The 19,436-nt window shown below is 32.8% G+C and overlaps 1 protein-coding gene across 7 annotated transcripts in view; it reads right to left on the reverse strand.

Moving 5' to 3' along the window:
- MYBL1 (MYB proto-oncogene like 1) overlaps window positions 1-19,436 on the reverse strand; it is a 33,758-nt gene that overhangs the window by 12,438 nt on the left and 1,884 nt on the right. For 5 of the 7 annotated variants that reach the window (XM_060127395.1, XM_060127394.1, XM_060127393.1 and 2 more), the window contains exons 2-7: window positions 12,595-12,700; window positions 12,206-12,277; window positions 10,672-10,764; window positions 4,383-4,457; window positions 3,670-3,774; window positions 275-505 (exon numbers count right to left, since the gene is read on the reverse strand). In XM_060127395.1, coding sequence (XP_059983378.1) covers window positions 275-505; window positions 3,670-3,774; window positions 4,383-4,457; window positions 10,672-10,764; window positions 12,206-12,277; window positions 12,595-12,700 — 682 coding nt within the window. Of the gene's footprint in view, window positions 1-274; window positions 506-3,669; window positions 3,775-4,382; window positions 4,458-6,853; window positions 7,029-9,058; window positions 9,280-10,671; window positions 10,765-12,205; window positions 12,278-12,594; window positions 12,701-19,436 lie in introns of all 7 variants that reach the window. The other 2 variants (XM_060127397.1, XM_060127396.1) reach the window with 1 other exon arrangement.

A 19,436-nucleotide genomic window follows, 5' to 3' on the forward strand; every position in this document is an offset into this window, starting at 1 on the left:
TAACTCTGGGTTTATGGGGGTTTTAATTTTCTTCCTACAGTGTTCTCTACTTTCTAACTATCTCTAATATACAACTTGTATAATAAATACATAAATATATATATATATATATATATTTTTTTGCCAGAAACCACTGCAAAATATCAGAACAAAATTAAGCATGACAAGGTAATGTGTAACATAAAACTGGTCAGTGTCCATTAAACTGAGTTTCTGAACATGTAACCACATAACTAAAACTGAGCTTTTGATAATCTCACAATTTCAAACTTACAGATTCAATAAGTTCTAGAGTCTCTGCAAATTCTGGGATGGTCTGTAGAGAGGACAGCACAGCGTTTGCCTCCACGGCCAGGAACTTTGTGGGTGAGTTCTGCTGAGCAGACACAGCCTGATTTTCATCCAGACCGTAAAACTCACTAGTGTGCTCCTCGAGGCTTAGAGTATTAGACATGCTATCATCCATGAGGAAACTACCAGACCAGCTAGAAAAGCTTCCAGGTTGCTAAAAGTACAAAAGAAATTTGAACATTATTTGTCATTCCCAATCTAAGCAAAAATTTGGATTTTAAGTAAAAATTTTTTCTAGACCAACCAACATACTTCACAACATTTCAGCTAAAAATATAGTAGCAAATATACCATCTTTCCTCAAAACTGATATAAAAACTTTTTAAATTAAACCTCATCTTGACTATATTTTTTTCTAACTAAATTTTTCTTAAATCTATAAAGTCATGGTGAGATAAAACTAGTAATGTACCATATATACTACAACATAAGGTCCAAACTCCTAGAATCTGTCTTTTCTCTACCTTTCTAACTTCATCTCCCAACTCAAGCCCCCGCTCCCAGGGAATAGTGAATACCCAACTATAGCACAGTACTTGCAATTCCCTGATAAGTTTTGGTCTTTCACCCTGGATAAAGGGAGCAGCCTTTGCACATACTGCTGTTCCCTTCATCTGGAACGCTCAACCTACTGACCAGGGAAAATTCCTATTCCTCATTTAAGATATAGTTCAAATTTTGGAAAGTACCCCATCTGATTATACACTTCTACCTGTTTCTGTTTATAATAATGTCCTAGTTCATCTTTTTGCTAATATATAATCACTGCCTGTCTTTCAAGACTGAGCTCAAATAGGATTTCTTCCAGGAACCCTTCTGACTACCTAAATCTCAATCTTCTATGAACTCCCATAAAACTGTGTTACTTATTATATCACACTGGATGCTGTTTCTTATCTGTGTCCCCACTATCCTTTGAATTCAGGGACTGTGTCATTTTTCTTTATCTCTCTAGAGATGTACACTGGCCAATTTACTTATCTTTTGAGCCTAGTTTCCTAGTGTCTCATAATGAAAAACAAGAAGAGAGACCTTAAAGAGCCATGGTCAAGAAACATTATGTAATTTGAGAACTGTTAACAATAGTAGATCCCAAGAGATCTCATTACAAGGAAAAAAACTTTTTTTCCCTTTTTCTTTTTCTTTTTGGTACCTATATGAGACAATGGATGTTCACTGAACTTATTGTGGTAATCATTTCACAATATGTAAGTAAAATCATTATGCTGCACACTTTAAACTTATATGGTGCTATATGTTAATTATATTTCAAAAAAACTAGGAAAAAAAAACAGAAAGAGACAGGATGTAAAGTGTATAGCACTGTCCAACAGAATCTGTGAGGTGATGAAAATGTTCTGCACCTGAAACTGCTCAATATGGGCGCCAGCCACATGAGCAACAACAATGTGGCCAGTGCAACTGAGGAGCTGAATTTTTAAATTTCGAATTAAATGTGTCTAACAGTTACCATATTTTAGAGAGCACACTGCTCAGTCCATAGGAAGCACTCCATAAACAGTACCTATGACTATTAAATAAAAAATTACTAGAATATGCTAGATATTCACAATAGCAAAATGTTAAGTTTCGAGTTAAGTAAGGTGAAAAAACAAATTTTCAACACTGTTGCAAAACAGGTTCCACCTGTTTTAAAGATTCCTATAAATAAAAGAAATTAAAGCAATCTTATTTCACTAGCACAGCCACCTTCCGAGTTTACAATCACTTTCTGGAGATAACTTCCAAACATATACATTTCAACTAAGTTTGTGGGCAGGAAAAAGGTTCAAAGAGGGAGGTTTACTAGGCCCACTGGTCCAATTCTGAATCCCTAGCAACCAACCACCTAATTTGCAGGGTTAATATAAGGATCACCAGGAATACATATAACACATCTACAACAGTGGAACGTAATGAATGCTCAGTAAAGTGGCAATCATTATCATCACATAATTGTCTAGAATAAATACTTTATATGCATATGGAGTCTATTATACTGGGTGCAGCAATTTCCCTCTAGAACCTCCAATCTCCCTATTCAACCAGATCTTTATGAGAGTGGATTTTAGACAGAAACTATGAAAAAAAATTAATAACTTTCTTTTTTAATGCAAATTGCAATTCTTTTAGCTAATTATATTTTTCTGTTATAGTAAAAATGATAGACTATTATCAAAAAATTTTAAATGTGCTTAAACATGATAACCTACAAATGTGAACTCTGTAACCATTATTATTTATTTGCAGCTTCTTAATAAAACTGAAATTAACTTTAAAATAAGTACACTTCAGGTCTCCCTATTTGCCCACGGTTTTTGCAGTTTCAAAACAAAAATTACTTTTCTCATGGTGTATATCTCATCTACTGCAATTAACAAATGTCATTTTTATTAATACTCTCTGAAATGGTATAAAGACATCGCCAGTTGCCTCATAATACTATTTCAAGTTCTCAGGTTATTCTATTTAGTAATTTTGTATTAGTCACTCTAAATATATTGTCCCCTCATTCAGCCCCAAACCAAGAAAAACACTTTCCTAAACATAAGAAGGCCCAGGGTATTAAACTTTTTAAATTGTCATTTAAATATAAACTTTTTTTTCCTTTTAATCCATCTAGCATAGCCTGTTTAACTTAGCTAGAATCATTACCATTTATCCTGATTTAATACTCCTAGTTGTTCTTATCAACCAAATCTCAGACAATACTTTTCATACCTGATAACCAAAACCCAACATCCAGAGAAAAATTTCTTGAGAGAGCATAAAATCTAAATGTTTCCTTTTCCCATATTTTTAACATTATAACTTTTTCCAATTTACTGAATTTGTGTTCTAAATATAGTAAACAGGAAAACATTTTCAAAGAGAGAATAAAAATAATTCTGAAGCACATAAATTTGTACACATCTATTAAATTCCTTGTTTTTTAAGCTTTTTTTTTTTTCTAGTAAGGCCATTATCACATGGAATGTCCAAAGTAAAACCAAAGCCTAGTCTGAACCACACGACATTTTCACAGATATACATATTGAAGGTTATACCTTAAGTCTGTTTGATATTTATGACTCAAGAAGCATCTTAATACAGAACACTGTAAAATATGTTCAAAGAGATGCATATCAAAAACAGGCAACTTCAAAGTTGCAAATTAGAAAAACTATTTTTAGTCCATATTAAAATCTGAAGTCACACTGAATATGCTTTTTCCACTTGCTGGCATGTGAAAGTCAGTCCTGATTAAAACTATAAGAGCATATAAAGCATATAAAAGATTCTAACAATAAAATCTAAACACTTAAGCTTATTTCTTACTGATGGAACTCGCTTTCTTCTAACTTCATTCTCAGCTGACATAAGAAGCAACTCAAGTTCCTTTATTTTTTTTTCCTTATCAGGGTCTTCATCAACAAAGGGTTGCTAAAATAAGTTAAATAAAAGAAAAAAAACAGGCTACTTACAAAATTGCTTTATTATTATTATTAATGTTCTAATTTTTATTTTCTTTTATGCAACATAAAATCTATTTTCTCTAATAAAGCTTAATACTACTAAATCCCAAATACTCAGTATCACAATCCTTCTGGTATCTAAAGAGGTGCTGGTAAATATTTTCAATTTAACAGAAAGAATGTGGGAAATTTAAATGCATGAAAAACCTTACATTGTATCATCTGTATCAACTGAAAAACTTATGTGTGGAGTCTGTTTTAATTTATTGAATCTTAATATATTCTATCCAATTTAGCAAAAATATGTCCATTCATAATCTGAATGCTCTAAGTTGGAAGAATGAAAGAACCACCTTACTCTTGTTGTGAACTACTTTTCATTTGTACAGTTTATATTTCTCAAACACACACACTTTCTCCTTTAATGTTATAATACTCAAAGTAAATAGACCAGATAGTACTATTTTTGCCCTAATTTTAAAGATGAGGAAACAGGCACTATTAGATCTGAAAATGTTTGAAAGTGTTTCCTTTGGGTTTGTTTTGGTTTTTTGCTTTTTATAAATAAAAAGTTACCTGAATAAAGGCAGAAGAAGGCTGAACATGTTCTACACAATTGCCTCCAGGTGACACATACTGATAGCCCGGGATCTAAAACGTAATTAGAACATTAATATCATACATATAATGCTCTGGAAATTTTTAAAAATCTGAGACAAAGCACAAAAACTGAAAATCAACATGAAAAACTCAGTATCTCTGTTAACTTTGAATATTTATACATATTAATAGTTCCTTAATAACTACGTCTTTAATCTTAGGACCTACTGATTAAAAGTCATAACTCAGCAAACACCTGTTTTCTCCTGAATGAAATATAAGAATTATCTGGGCTAGATTTATCACCCAGTCAGTCTATCTATTATCTACAATATCCACCAAGTATTTTTTTTTTCTTTTTTTTTTTTTTGCGGTATGCGGGCCTCTCACTGTTGTGGCCTCTCCCTTTGCGGAGCACAGGCTCCGGACGCGCAGGCTCAGCGGCCATGGCTCACGGGCCCAGCCGCTCCGCGGCATGTGGGATCTTCCCGGACCAGGGCACGAACATGTGTCCCCTGCATCGGCAGGCGGACTCTCAACCACTGCGCCACCAGGGAAGCCCCACCAAGTATTTTTTAAAATCTGCTATTAAAGGATTGCTCTGCCTCCTGCAGAAGACAAAGTAATTGTGTTCCTATCCTTCAGAGGAAGGGGCTGGTCCTTATGAAGCACTCTCCAAGTTAGAGCCTAAAGCAAGTCTTCAATATTCTTAACTCCTACTTCTACCACCACCCCATGCCAATCTCTGTACAGAGGCTTCTTCTATTACTTGTCTCAGAAAAACAATCAGAATCACTCATGTACTTTTTAATACTCTGAAAATAGACCAAGAATTATTCTGTTTCTTTTCTAAAGCATCTGTAATAAAATTTCTGAAGTTGCATGCAAACTTAGTGAGCAGTGGTAGGGAGAAATATGAGAAGTGTTTTTTAAAACCTTAAAATCTAATAAATATAAATATGAAATTGTCTATTTTCCATAATGGACTACCTAAATCACTACATAATGCAGAAACATTATATATAACTTCTAACATGGAACTTAATTTTCACAACACTTCATTAGTATCAGTTATTGCTCAGCTTCCAATGAATTAGAAACTTATCTTTCTCAAACTTTTCATTTTAATCTGTGACAGGATTTCAAACCAATCCATTTTCTTCTTTCAAGTCAAAATTAGAATTATCTTTTTAGCAGTTTAAATGAATTGAACTATGAATACACAAACCTGTCAAGAATTATTAAAAGTAAGGTAAATAATTCTTAAAGTACAAGAAATATCCTTACTTTCCAATATATTTTGATTGAGTGTTAAACACTCCATTGGCCCCAAATAATAAAAAAAATTATCTTCCTATGAGTTAAAAAAATACATTTATATGATAACCTTTCTAAGATAGAAGCAGAATGTTTCAGCTTATGCTGCTGAAATCTAGGACTCTAAAGAAAAATGTAAAGAAACAGACCATAAAAACCTTAAGGTACTGACTATCAGCAGATAACTGTACTGTCTTTACATGTTTCCCTATTTGTAAATTAAGATCTCACTACCTTTTTTAAGTGATTCTTTTGAAATTATGGCTAAAAAAATAATGTCCACTTAGTGGAATAAAATCAAATCTGTGGCATACTAAGCACAGATTGTTAACAATTAGCCAATTTTTATCTTTTGGTAGATACTTTATCTTGTCACATTTTATGTGACAAGAACCAAGAACTGCTCAACATGAAAAATGGCATGACAGACAAATAGACAGGAAAACGTAAAACAAATCTTATGAAAACTCCTAATTTCTTGCAGGTAGGAAAATGCATTGTAAGGAAAACAGAGCTTGCCCTATGATGAACGTGGGTGATCTCCAATGAACCTGTCTAAACAAAGGCTGAAGTCACTCAGTCAGTTGAGTGATGAGGGAAAAGCAAAGTTGAATGCCATCAAAGAACCAATTATTTACTGCACACTCCAAAATGATGGCTTGAATGATTTTTGACTATCTTCTCCTCTAAACCATTTTATATACACTTACCTCTTAGAGGTAAGCAATACTACAATTACACAAAATTTTTTTAAAAAGTAAACTACAATCACTATTAAAGCACAAATGATCATTAGCTTTGAATCATGAAGATTCAAAGAATGATAGTATTAGGAAATGTACATACTAAGTTTCTTAACTAGATAACGTAAAAATTATATATAAAAGGAAATATTTTAATGAGTTTGTTCTCAAAATATTTATCAATCAAAACAAGTAGAGATAAACTTCCACTAATGGTTTAACAGCTAGTCATGGCCTATTTCTTCAGTTTGGAAATTTAAATGTCTATTCCTCTTAATATATGTTGTTTTTGTCTTATTAAGAAACTAAACACCTTCCCTAAAGAAACTAAAGAAATATAGCAACTAAAGATATTTTTTAAATAATAAAGGTATTAAAAATATGTGCCTGAACAGGTATGTAAAACTGATTCTGGGTTTGCAAATGGTCCATAGTCGCACAAGGTTTGTGTTGAAGTTTAGATGAAGATCGTTCTGATTTTATTCCATCTTGTAAGTAGCCTTCCTGCTCCACTTTTCTTCGCATGGTAGAATTCCAATGATTTTTGATAGAGTTATCAGTCCTAAGAAAGTATATATTTAAAAAGAAAAAGAGGATTCCATAAATGTTAACGCTGTATAAAGTATACGAAGTACTTAAAACAAATTTTTACAACTGGTGAAATTAGACAGTTTTTTAATTCAAAAAATAAACTGTATGTCTCTGTCAGATAAAGCTCTAAACACTGGAGATACAGCAGTGAATAAGATAAAGAAAGTCCCAGCTCTCATAGGGCTTTATGTTCTCACTGGAAGCATGGGGGCAGGAAAGGACGAAGGAAGAGAAAAACAAAAAAATAAATAATAAGAAAAATAGTGCAATGCAGATCATTTAAAGTAGGATAAGGAAAGTGAGTAACTATAGTACTTTTGATTAGGTGGTCCAGGAAGTCCTCTGTGAGGTTACAGTGAAGCTAAGATCTGAATGACAAGAATGAACCAGCTATACAAGAACAGAAAAAAAAAAAAAAGAGCATTCCAGGCAAAGGGCATAGTGAGGGCAAAAGCCCTAAAGCCAAGATCAAACATGGTAATAAAATGCAAACCACAAAATACAGAATCCCGGTATTCTTTTTCACTTCTTACAACAAAATACCTACGAAAGAAAGAGTTCATTGGCTGCCCTTTTACCTAAGTTCCCCTTGTAAAAATGGAAGTCTTCAACCTACAGCTACTTGTAGTATAAATTTTTAAAAATACATAAACATTTACTGAGAATCTACTTTATGCTAAGCACTAAGCTAGGTTCTATGGACAGTAAAAAGATGTATCAAAGACTGAAAACATCAGAAGTTCCTAGACCAGGTTCAGTAACTTGGATAAAAAAACTTAACACTATGCTTCAATTTCCTTATCTATAAAACAAAGAGAGCAATGTTTGCTCTGCATATTTCACAAGTATATGAAGATTAATTAAGAATATATAGAATATAACACGCTATCTCCAAGTTTCAGCAGGAGGGTAGGAGCCCAACTTCAGCTGACCTGGCTCCAAGTTGTAAAACTACTTTCTAAAAAAGATATGAGAAGTTTGTTTTTCCTTTATATAAAGCCAAGTAACTAACACAGATGGCTACTCCAATTGCTAGGTAAGTGTACAATAGGATGAACTATGTGAAATAAAATGGTGCTGTCAAGTCTTCTGACTTAAGGACTAGTTATTGTTTATCTTGAGAACCTGTATGTAATGGGTGGTATCTGCTTGGCTATGTGGGTGAAAGGTGGGATTTCTCTCTGTTTTTTTGCAATCTCTTATCAGATTGCCTATGATGGGCATCACATTCTGATTTAATGTTTATTCAACAGTAAAAGTGTTTTCTTTCTCTAAAAAAAAAAGAAAAAAAAGAATATATGTAAAAAGCATTTTATAAACTATTAAGTACTATACAGAGATTACAGCAATAAAAAACAAGTGCGTATCTTCCGAGTGAGGTATGGATTTTCCCAAGATTGTTGGTCTACTGTACTACAGACAGCTAGGAAACATTTGAACCAGTGCCATGTATAGTGTACTTAGCACATCAGTGCCCCTGAGGCAAGTGCTATATTTTAGCCACATGGATATATACACACTACTCATGATCTGAATGATACCATAATTAATTAAGAATTGAATTTTCTCTAATGTACTTTCGTAACAATTTTTTTCAGCCAGTGTATTTGTTATTCTCTGGTCTTATACACAGAATCCAATACGAAAGAAATCTCTTCAACTCAGATTCCACTCCAACTTAGTTTGTACAAAGAAGGTTGCTTAAATGGCACTGATGTGTAAACACAATTTTGGGAGTGCATTAAATGTTCACATAACCTAAAGGTCCATCATTTTGTTGCACAAATTACCGTTATAAAATATTTCATTAAAAAACTAATTATATCCCTTACCACAAAATGTACCGATATTACAAATAACGCAAAGAGTTGCTTGTATTCTGCAGTCTAAATTTTAATTATAAATAAAAGTCATGGGGTACTTATAAATATATTTAATAGTAACATAACAAAGATCAAGTTTAAGTAAAAATGAAAAATGTATATACATTTATATAAGTACCTTCCAGGAAGTAGTTTGGCAATTTCCGCCCAACGATTTCCCAACCGCTTATGTGCTTCATAGATAATCCTGTCCTCCTCTTCTGTCCAGGAAGATTTCTTTACCTCAGGATTCAGATGATTATGCCATCTTTCTCTACACTGCTTGCCTATTCTTCCTTTTAAATGTTTTGCAATTAAAGACCATCTTTTTGGCCCATATTTCTGAACTAATTCAATAACCTAAGAAACAGAAAGCAAAGTTTAAAAAAGCATTACCTTTTTTAAAATAAATAAGTCATGGGGGTATAATGTAGAGTATAGTGGCTACAGCTAGTAATATTGTATTGCATATTTGAAAGCTGCTGAGAGAGTAGACCTTAAAAGTTCTCATCACAAGAAAAAAAAATTTTTACTACATATGGGGATAGATATTAACTTGACTTGTGATCATTTTGCAATATATACATTATTTTGTACATCTGAAACTAATACATAATTATATCTCAATTTTAAAAAAGCACTACCTTCACAGAATTTTAAAACATAACTCAAGAATGCCATTTTTAATGCATTAAATCCAAACCACAACTACAACTTAAAAAAAAACAATTTTACTAGTAACTATTCCTTCAGCATTTGCCATCTTTTTTTGCAATCAAAAATTGATTCCAAACTTATCTAAAATACAAGTTAATTAAAGTGACTTGTAAGTTAAATTGTTTCATACATTAATATGAAATAACAGTAAAAACGTTGAGACTTAAGCATTTTCTACTCTTACTTTTTTTTTTTTTTTTTTTAAAGCTTCAGCTGAAAGCCTAATAAATCATTATGGAAGCAGGAAGGATCTACAGTTACTGTCTTTTCATTTCTTCCTTTCTCAAACTGAAAGGATACAAATCATACATTTTAAAACTTATCATTGGCCATCAAATAAATCAGATCAGTTCTGAACCTAGTGAAGTTTGGGGTTTTTTTGTTTTGTTTTGTTTTTTGTTGGTTTTTTTTTTTACTTTGAGTGGCAGTAAGAATACTCTAATTTCCCAACTACATTAACAACATTTATGCCATAAAGAGCATGAACTAAAGAGCAATTCTCAGTAGAGGACAGCAACTCTCCCATTCTTCTCACACTTTCGTAACACAAAGAATTACCTTGGTTTTTGAATCATCCAACTCTTTGGGAACATGATGCTCTGATATCTGTCTTACTTGGGGGTTCATTATAGGTCAAGAGGGAAAGTTAAGAATGACTTCCTTACACCTCACATTTTCAGATAAAATAGGAATAAAATTAAATTCTGTTTTTAAAATGCTAACTCAATCACCAAGAAATTATATCCTAAATGTTGTTAACCTAAGCTCTAAAGAAGGTGACTAAGCTGATAGTATTTTTCCTTCTGCAAACCAAACTTTCAGACAGCAAAGGCTATATATATTATATTTGGTTTGACTCAGTTCTGAAAAAACTACATTTCAAGATACTCAAGTTTCAATTCTTATGCCAGCAGTAACTCAGAGAACAAATCAAAGTGATTTAAATATGTATTTATGTGACAAAAAACCAATGTATTAGGAAGAAAAAAAGCAAGTCCACCTACACAGTGAAAATAAAGAATATGAACATGTTACCCTCTGATCTTCCTCTTTAGTCCAGGGACCCTTTATCAATTCTGGATTTAAAACTTTCTGCCACCGATGCTGACACTGAAAATCAGAACGATTCTGAAAGAATTCAGATGATTTTGTTATTGAACAATTGTCTTCCAGAAAGCAAGTCAGCCCAAACTTATATCTCACAACCTTAAGAAGAAAGTTTTTCGAGAATAATGCATTCAATAGCATTCCTGAAAAATGTAGTATTTATTTTACATGCCTGTGCCCCAATTCATTTTTAATTAAAGTTGTCAGCATTGCTTAGACTATAAATAAAGACAATATATATTTGAAGTTAAATTATGTATCTCTATACTCTGCCTTATAACAGCAAAAAGCAAAGCTACAACACAGATACTGCCATAAAGAAATGTACTGATGAATAAAAGGGAGTAAACAGACAACTATACAAAGCAGACAGACGAACTCAAACAGCATAGCAGTCTGGATTCATATAGTATAGCAGTACATAACTCTAGAAAATTAAAAAATCCTGAAAGGCATTATTAGACCACTCATGGTATTTAAAGGATGTTTATAAATGACAACCTCCAAGTTATCAAGTAAAAACTAAATATACCTAGATAGAAGATGTGCATTATATACCAGTTAAATTATTTAAGTGTTGAAGTTCAAAAGGAAAATGAATTTACCAGGATAAAACCTTATGTAGAAACATCCCAAACTCCAAAAATGATTCATAAGTGTAGCCTTATTTTAGTCGTCACAACCTAGTAACTCCTATGTATTACAAGGATAATAATAATAACACTTAACTTTTCATTAGCGATTCAGTTTCCAAAGATATTAGCTCATATACAGGATTACAGATGATTTAGAAGCATATAAATACAAATACTTTATTTACCAATAGCTCTGTCCTGGTGCCTAGTGGACTTATTTTTATTCAAACTGAGCTTCTTCATTTACAGCTTCTGTACATCAATGCTGATCCATTTTAAGGTTATCAATTTTTCAAAATAATTAGGCTGTTCCTGTATAGCCTTGTAGCATTTCTCTGTTCACTTCATTTGCTGTTATACCATTGAAATTAAACTGATAAAGCTAATGTAAATAGCTTTTCTAATTTAGCTTCCATTTACTGAACACATGCTAAATGTCAGGAACTGTGCCAAACATCCTATGTTACTTCTAATTCTCACAGCAACATAGCTTTTTCTGGTTTTATTAATTAGCTACCAAAATACTTCAATATATTTAACTTCTCTCAAAATGTTTTAACATTTATCAGCAAATATTTATAAAGCCCTACCCAAACTTCGTATCATTTTTGTTTTAGATTATTAATCTTTTTAGATCCCTGGATAAACTAATTACTAGAAAATCAGACTTTAAAAACTTCCAACTGTAGGAAGATCAGAACAAAAGAGATGTTTTTAGGAAGGAAATCTAAATCTAAAATAATGTAGACACATTTCTGAAAAATAGCAAATGTAACCCCATGGCCTAAATCATTCATGTCAGCAATAAAGGATAATGTTTCACTTACTTGAAGATGACTAGCAATTAGAGTCCAATCATCAGTTCCATGTTGTTCAACCAACTTCTTTAACTTATCATCCTATTAAAACAGGTATGAAAAATTAGAAAGTTCTCCCTCACCCTATTCCTGAATATAGATACTCTCCAATTCTTCCATGTCGTATCTGGTGGCCATTTTTAGAAGGACTGAAGCCATTATAACACAAGTTCTCCCATTTACTAAACTGATTCTGTCAGTCTCAATATCAACCCGCTATTCATGTATGGTTGAAGAAAAATAATGTGCAAGTCAGTTGATGGATAACTTTTCTCATGTTTTGTTTCTAAATACCTTTAATATATATTATTAATCATTAAATACGAGCATGGAATTAGTAAGCCTTATCACATAATTACCTCATCTCTTGTCCATTTTACTCTATTCCAGAGTTTCTTCAACACTTTTTGTTGCGGGACTTCATAATCATGATCAGCATACTGAAGGTCATCATCCTCATCCTCACTGAAAAGAACACAATTGTGAAATCAAGAATTTTACTTAGGGCTTCCCTGGTGGCGCAGTGGTTGAGAGTCCACCTGCCCATGCAGGGGACACAGGTTCCTGCCCCGGTCTGGGAAGATCCCACATGCCGCGGAGCAGCTGGGCCTGTGAGCCATGGCCGCTGAGCCTGCGCGTCCGGAGCCTGTGCTCCGCAACAGGAGAGGCCACAGCGGTGAGAGGCCCGCGTACCGCAAAAAAAAAAAGAATTTTATTTAAAGATGTGAATTCAATCACTGAATCTGAATACACAGTTACGACGAAAAGAAGCCACTCAGACTAGCAGACATATGTCCAACGAGATTATTCAAAGTATAAAAAAAATTAAGAGTCATACAATGGAGAGGAGCTGTAGTTCTTACTGACACAGAGGAATGAAGCTAGATATGTCAGCAGAGGCCAAGTGATAACCTTTATGTCATGCTAAGGAGTTTGACCTTTATTCTTTATTTGACCTTTAACCTAAAGAGTTAAAGGAATTTAAGTAAGGGAGTAAAAGATCAGTATCTTGTGTCTCAGCAAAAGTCACTGGCAGGAATGTGGAGAGATGGAGGAAGGAAGACCAGTTGGTAATCTTTCACAATACCCCAAGTAAGAAATTATTAGGGCCTGGCAACGATAATGGTAAAATACAAAACAAAGTCAGTTAAAAGACACAATGGAAGAAATGAGCCATTTACAACACCAACAAAAAACGTTAAAATATGTAGAAATAATTTGAGTATACAGATCAAGTTATAGTAAACAATGAAACACTATTATGAGACACAGAAGAACAAATGAAAAAACATTCAGAGCACATTCTTGGAAAGGAAAACAATATTATAGATGTCCATTCTCTGTAAATTAATTCATAAATTTAGATTAAATGAATAAAAATACGAACAGATTTTCAGAGGAACTTAGACAAGCTGATTCTACAGTTCATATGGAAAAATAAACAGGCAGTAATAGCCAAAAAAGTTCTAAAAAAGGAGAGAATTAGCACTACCCAATATCAGAATATACTGTAGAGAAACAATAAATAAAACAGAATGGTACTGACACATGTGCAGATACTCAAATCAATGGAACAGAATAGAACATTCAGGAAAAACACAAAACCCGTATGGGAATTTGGTAAATTGTAACATATCAATCAGTGGGGTAAAGATGGACTTTTCAATGAAGGGTAAGACACTGGGTAGCTATCTTAAAAAATAAAGCTAAAGTCTTACTTTAAAATAAAAACTTCAGATGAAGCAAATATTTTACACTTAAAAAAATGAAAACATAATAGTACTATAATAGGGTTGAATTCTATTTTTTACATCCTTGAGTAGAAGAAATCTAAATGTGACAAAAATCAAGAAACCATAAAAGAATAAACCAACTAAGGTCGTGATAGTAGTTATAGAAAGAAGCACATAAACTTGAGATATGAAAAAGGTAGAAACAAAAGGATTTTTCAACTGATGAATCTGAGAGACATGGGAGGAAGATTCAAGGAAGACTCCAAAATTTCTGGCTTTGGGAGCATAAATAGAGCTATCCACTGAGATATGGAATAGAAGGAGAAACAGAACTTTGGAAGGTAGAAGGGAATGAGGAGAGTAAGCAATTTGGACTGATTTTAAGGCACTTCAGAAATATACAGGTAGATACTGGATATATCCAGAACAGCACTGTCCGATAGAAATGTAATGCAAGCCACATATGTAATTTCTTAGTGGCCACATTTAAAAAAAATAGAAACAGGTGAAATTAATTTTAATAATAAATAATATTTAACCCAATATATTTTTTAATTGTCAATTCAACATGTAATCAACATAATCACAAAATCTTTTACATTCTTTTCTTCTTACTTAAGTCTTCAAAATCTGGTGTGGCATTGTCCAGGAGGGAAGAGAGTGCCAAAGGCAAAAGAGAAAGAGGAAAAAAAAAACAAGAAGATGAAGCTGACAGAAAGAGCCCAGGAGCAACAAAGTGAATTCCTAGCTACAGACAGAGCTAATCAGAAAAATAAAAATTAAATTAAATTTTAAAAAAATTTTAATAAAATAAAATTAGAAGTACATAGCAATTCTAACTAGCCACATATCAAGAGCTCAACAGCCACATGTGACTAGTGGCTCTCCTACTAGGCAGAGCCGATCTAGAAGACAACTGGGCACATGGATCTTCTGCTCAGGTAACAGGTTTAGGGTAGACATACAGTTTTGGCAATCACCAGCACACAGAGAACAGTTAAAGCCATGAGAGCAAAAAAACCCCAGAAAAAAGGGCAGGTCTTTATGATAAACTGAATTAGAGGATTTTGAGTAGTCAATGGACTGAATAAAGTTATAAGCATCTGAAAATAACATGAGCTAATATTTATTTAACGTTTCTAAGTACCAGACATTGTGGAAAATGAAGGCCTAGATTTAATATATACTGTTTACAGATCCTTTGCAGAACTTCTAATTTCCCTTGATTTGTCAATTCCATTAGGACCAAAATTATTCTTATCCGACCAAACAAGACACCAAAATCCCCCACCCACCTACTTATAGCACCTAACAGCTTCTTTAGTTTAATGCACTTCTGTATTCCAATACTTTCTCCCCTAAACACAATGTCTATTTTAATGATCTGCCAGTCCTATTTCCATATATGATTGTTTTGTTAAACTATGCTGAAAATAAAAGCACAGGTTTAATACCTGTTATTTGCAGCCATCTTCAGCTATCAGAAATATCACTTGATTAGCCACGATTAAACTGTTAAATTGGAGATGGTTCAGGATCCAATGATTTCATAAATTTCTAAGAAGGCTAGTAAACCAGATAAAACACCATACTGAAGCTTGCTGTCCACTGTACGCACTCATGGAACTCAGCTATCCTTCTCAATGCTATCACACTTGTCGACCTTCCCAACCAAATTGTAAACTCAGGAGTACAAAGACCATGTCTAATACGTTCACCTCTCTTCATCAAGCACAGTACCTGCCATTCAAACATTTGTAAAATTACTGAATGTTCTTGCTTACTCTTTCACCTCCTCCAAGTATTCTGTATTCCAAAATTACCTCACTCCTTCCCAACCCAATCAAAACTTTTACCTCCCTTAATACAGCTGATCTCAAGTTGACATGAGAAAGAAAACTTTTTTTTAACAAATGCAAATACCTCTAAGAGGAGATAAAAAGCATTCCCATTTATTAAAAAGAACTTTCAAAATCCAAATGCACCTCCAAGTGGTAGAATTTTAAGCATAACCTGCTGAAACAAACATAAAAAAAATATTCAGTACAGAAGGGATTCTTTGGGGTGTCTACTAATATTGCCTAACCTTTCCTAGAATTGTCCCCTGCAACATTATCACTTCCTGTCATCCCAAACAGCCCTCAGTAATGCTTTTTACAGGTTCCCATCTCTTCTTCCCTCCCCTCAGACCCCAACACCTTCCATAACAGCATGTTTGAGGTTGCTTTAAAAATTAGGTTATTTGAAAACAATTTCTAATTTGGGGACTCACCCATATAAATTTTGAGTATTCACAAAAATATTCACATCACATCTAATCTGTACAAAATTCACCTTATCAGTATTCTTATCAAAATATGTTAAGTTAAAGATATGAATCCAAAAATGTTATTTTGGTCAAAAGACTAGTTTCCAAGGAGTAATATTCCTGAAAACGTGTTCATTTTAACTTTAAAAACCTGCCTTATTTTTTAACCACATACTTGATTTGTGAGAAATTTCTATTTCTACAAGAGGTTTCATTCTCTGTCTTGCATCAGTATGGCCATCATGTTCAGGAAGCTGGGTTTTTTGAGTGGTTGAGTGTGAGGGAGGATTAAAGTAGAATTCTTAGAATCCATCTCTCTACCACGGGGACTTCCCTAGAATCTATCTACCTCTTAGTTTTAGCATTATTTCTATATTATTTAAGTAACTGTTGAAAGGATGATAAAACTTTCAAGTAAGCGTGACAGAAGAAGATCCTAGAAACTCATCAGTAGCTAAAACATAAAGCTGCCTGAGGGGCTTCCCTGGTGGCGCAGTGGTTGAGAGTGAGAATGCCTACAATTTGCGAATAAAAACGGGAAGAGATAAAACCCCACAAATAACTTCACCAATATTCTACTTTCACCATTTAACAATGAAAAAGTCCCATTGCTTAAAAATGGTTAGACACCATCAAAACAAATCATTATTTCATTTTCTTTATTTGTTTTATTTGCTTTATTTTTCTGCTTTCTACTTCATTTTTTAGTATTTCTGTATTGTAGCTATCAATGCTGGTAATATCTAATAAATAAAATCAACTTCCTACTATCTATCTGTAAATAGATAAACCATTTTTAGCCTAGGGTGACTAATCTAGAAGACAGTAAAAATAGGTGAAATTATTTCTCCAGTCACAAAGCAAAAACCGAAGAGGAATTTGGTCTTTGAATCTCCATTCAGGACTTGGTTTCCAGAATCATTCTGCCAGTTTTATTTTTTAAGTCAAATAAAATATTTATTCTGTAACTGTCTAATGCATAACCTAAGTACCATATTCAAAAACTTGTGTAGATTATGAATGAACAAAGTGATTAGGGTGATTATGAAACTGCAAAATGAAGAGCATATGCACACACACAAAAATACTATGACTCATTAGGCCAGGAAAATGGTTAAGAGTAATTCTACACTGGGGTGTAAGCTAATAGGATGTGATAGTCATAACTTTCCCTGTGAAATAATACACAAACTATTCACACTTGGGAATATTAAGATAAAACATTGAAAGAAGTTCAATTTTAAAGGACATCAATTATTCCACCTAAAAAAGAGTAAAACGTGGTGTGCCAAAGGAAGAATTTTTTAAAAGAAATTTTTAAAAATTTATTTTTATTTGAATAGAAACTGATTTGAATTAGAGAAATATCAGTAGTTCTGTAAAATTTGCTCCAGTAAAATCACTTCAACTTGATAATATTTTAAATCAAACTGCATCAAGTCTGAATATTTTTATCATAATCAAAAAATACATCTTTATTATACTGTCTTGACAGAATAACTGTGAATTTTTTTAAGTTCAGTCCAATTCAAGGGATGAAAATTTACCAGTTTGATTTAATAAAGTGAAATCAGGCCACCCAGTGGTTAATACGATGTACTGCATACATGAATATTTTATTCCCAAATCTGCAAACTAGCATCATTATAGTAAGACAAATTCGACTTTATTTGACCATTAATAGCAATAATGAAATAAATACTGAAGGGATTTCTACCTAGCTATCCATAAACAAAAACAATGCGAGAACATTTCTATTTTATTCCATCAGTGTATGTATATTTTTAAATGAGGAAAGATGATTACAAAAAGTTCAAAATAGGAACTATATTAAAGCTAGATGGTACCTTATAGACCACAAAATCCAAACCCCTTATATTAACAGACAAAAAACAGGGCTATAGAGTTTACTTGCTTTCCCCAAACAATATTGCTAATTACAAAGTTGATTTAAAAATCAGTTCTCCTATTTCAGTATTCTTCACCCACAACACCCATCTCACTAGAAACAACACAATAAAATTGCTTCCTACAACACACATACCACATACCTAAAGAGCTGGCTTTTGTCTTTCCAGTTTAGTACAGTCACCAGTCATCTCAACTGTAAATACCTGAATCTGTTCCTACTTAAACAGGCCTTCTAGCGTCTAAATGACACTTTTTAAAGCTTATTTTTAAGAGTAGAACTGGCTTTTAAAACCTAAAATTAATTACTTAATAAATATGGTTAAAAATCAAATACATGTTAATAACAGATATACCAATTTTAGTATTGCCTGTAAATTATGTCATTAAAATCCCCAGTGTGATCTAAAAACTATTTAAAGTCACAACACCAAATAAACCTTTTCCTTTATGTAAATCCAGATCAGAGATACTATAGCTATCTTAAAGATCAAAAGAGCTAACATCCTTCAGTTGTTTAAACCTGAGGTAACATTTTTTACTTTTTTTTTTTCAGATCATACAGGAGAGGTTATTACAGGATTTATGCCTGTAGTTTTATGCAAAACTTTTATACAGCGAGTATAGTTTTCAATCAAATACTTAAATGGTTGTATAGTGGAGATTTTAAAGTGACTGAATTATGTCCTTTTTCATTCAACTATAAATTAGGTTCATATTTATTATTAAGATATTTAGTTAAAGGCATGAGACTAGAGTTTGCCCAATAGATTATTTATCCTTCAAAACGTTTCACATCCTATTATTTTCTAAGATAAATAAGTCATATTTACCTATACAAGAAATATAATTTAGAGCACAGAACACATTCAAGTATGAAGACCCTAAGAAATACACCATTCACAGATGATAATTCCTCATCACATCTTCTACCTGTATACTCCCATAGGGAGTGTAGCTTCACCCCACCACATTTAACTACTCCAGACTTATGACTCTTTCAATCATTCTGTAATACATTTCAATTAATTTATACAGTTGACAGGAATAAAAGTCAACAGTGCAATTAATGTTTAGATCTCAAAGCTCACAGTATTGTCAATAAAACAACTTATACAGGCAAATTAATCATTAAATCACTTCTTTCTTAGCCTATTATTATGAAGCATATGCAAATTATGGACAGAAAAACTAACTGGAGAAGGCAGGGTTCTGACATTCAAGCATCCATGTCTAACCATAACTAACTGCT

The sequence above is a fragment of the Lagenorhynchus albirostris genome, chromosome 17, assembly GCF_949774975.1.
Source record: "Lagenorhynchus albirostris chromosome 17, mLagAlb1.1, whole genome shotgun sequence".
NCBI classification, from domain to species: Eukaryota; Metazoa; Chordata; class Mammalia; order Artiodactyla; family Delphinidae; genus Lagenorhynchus; species Lagenorhynchus albirostris.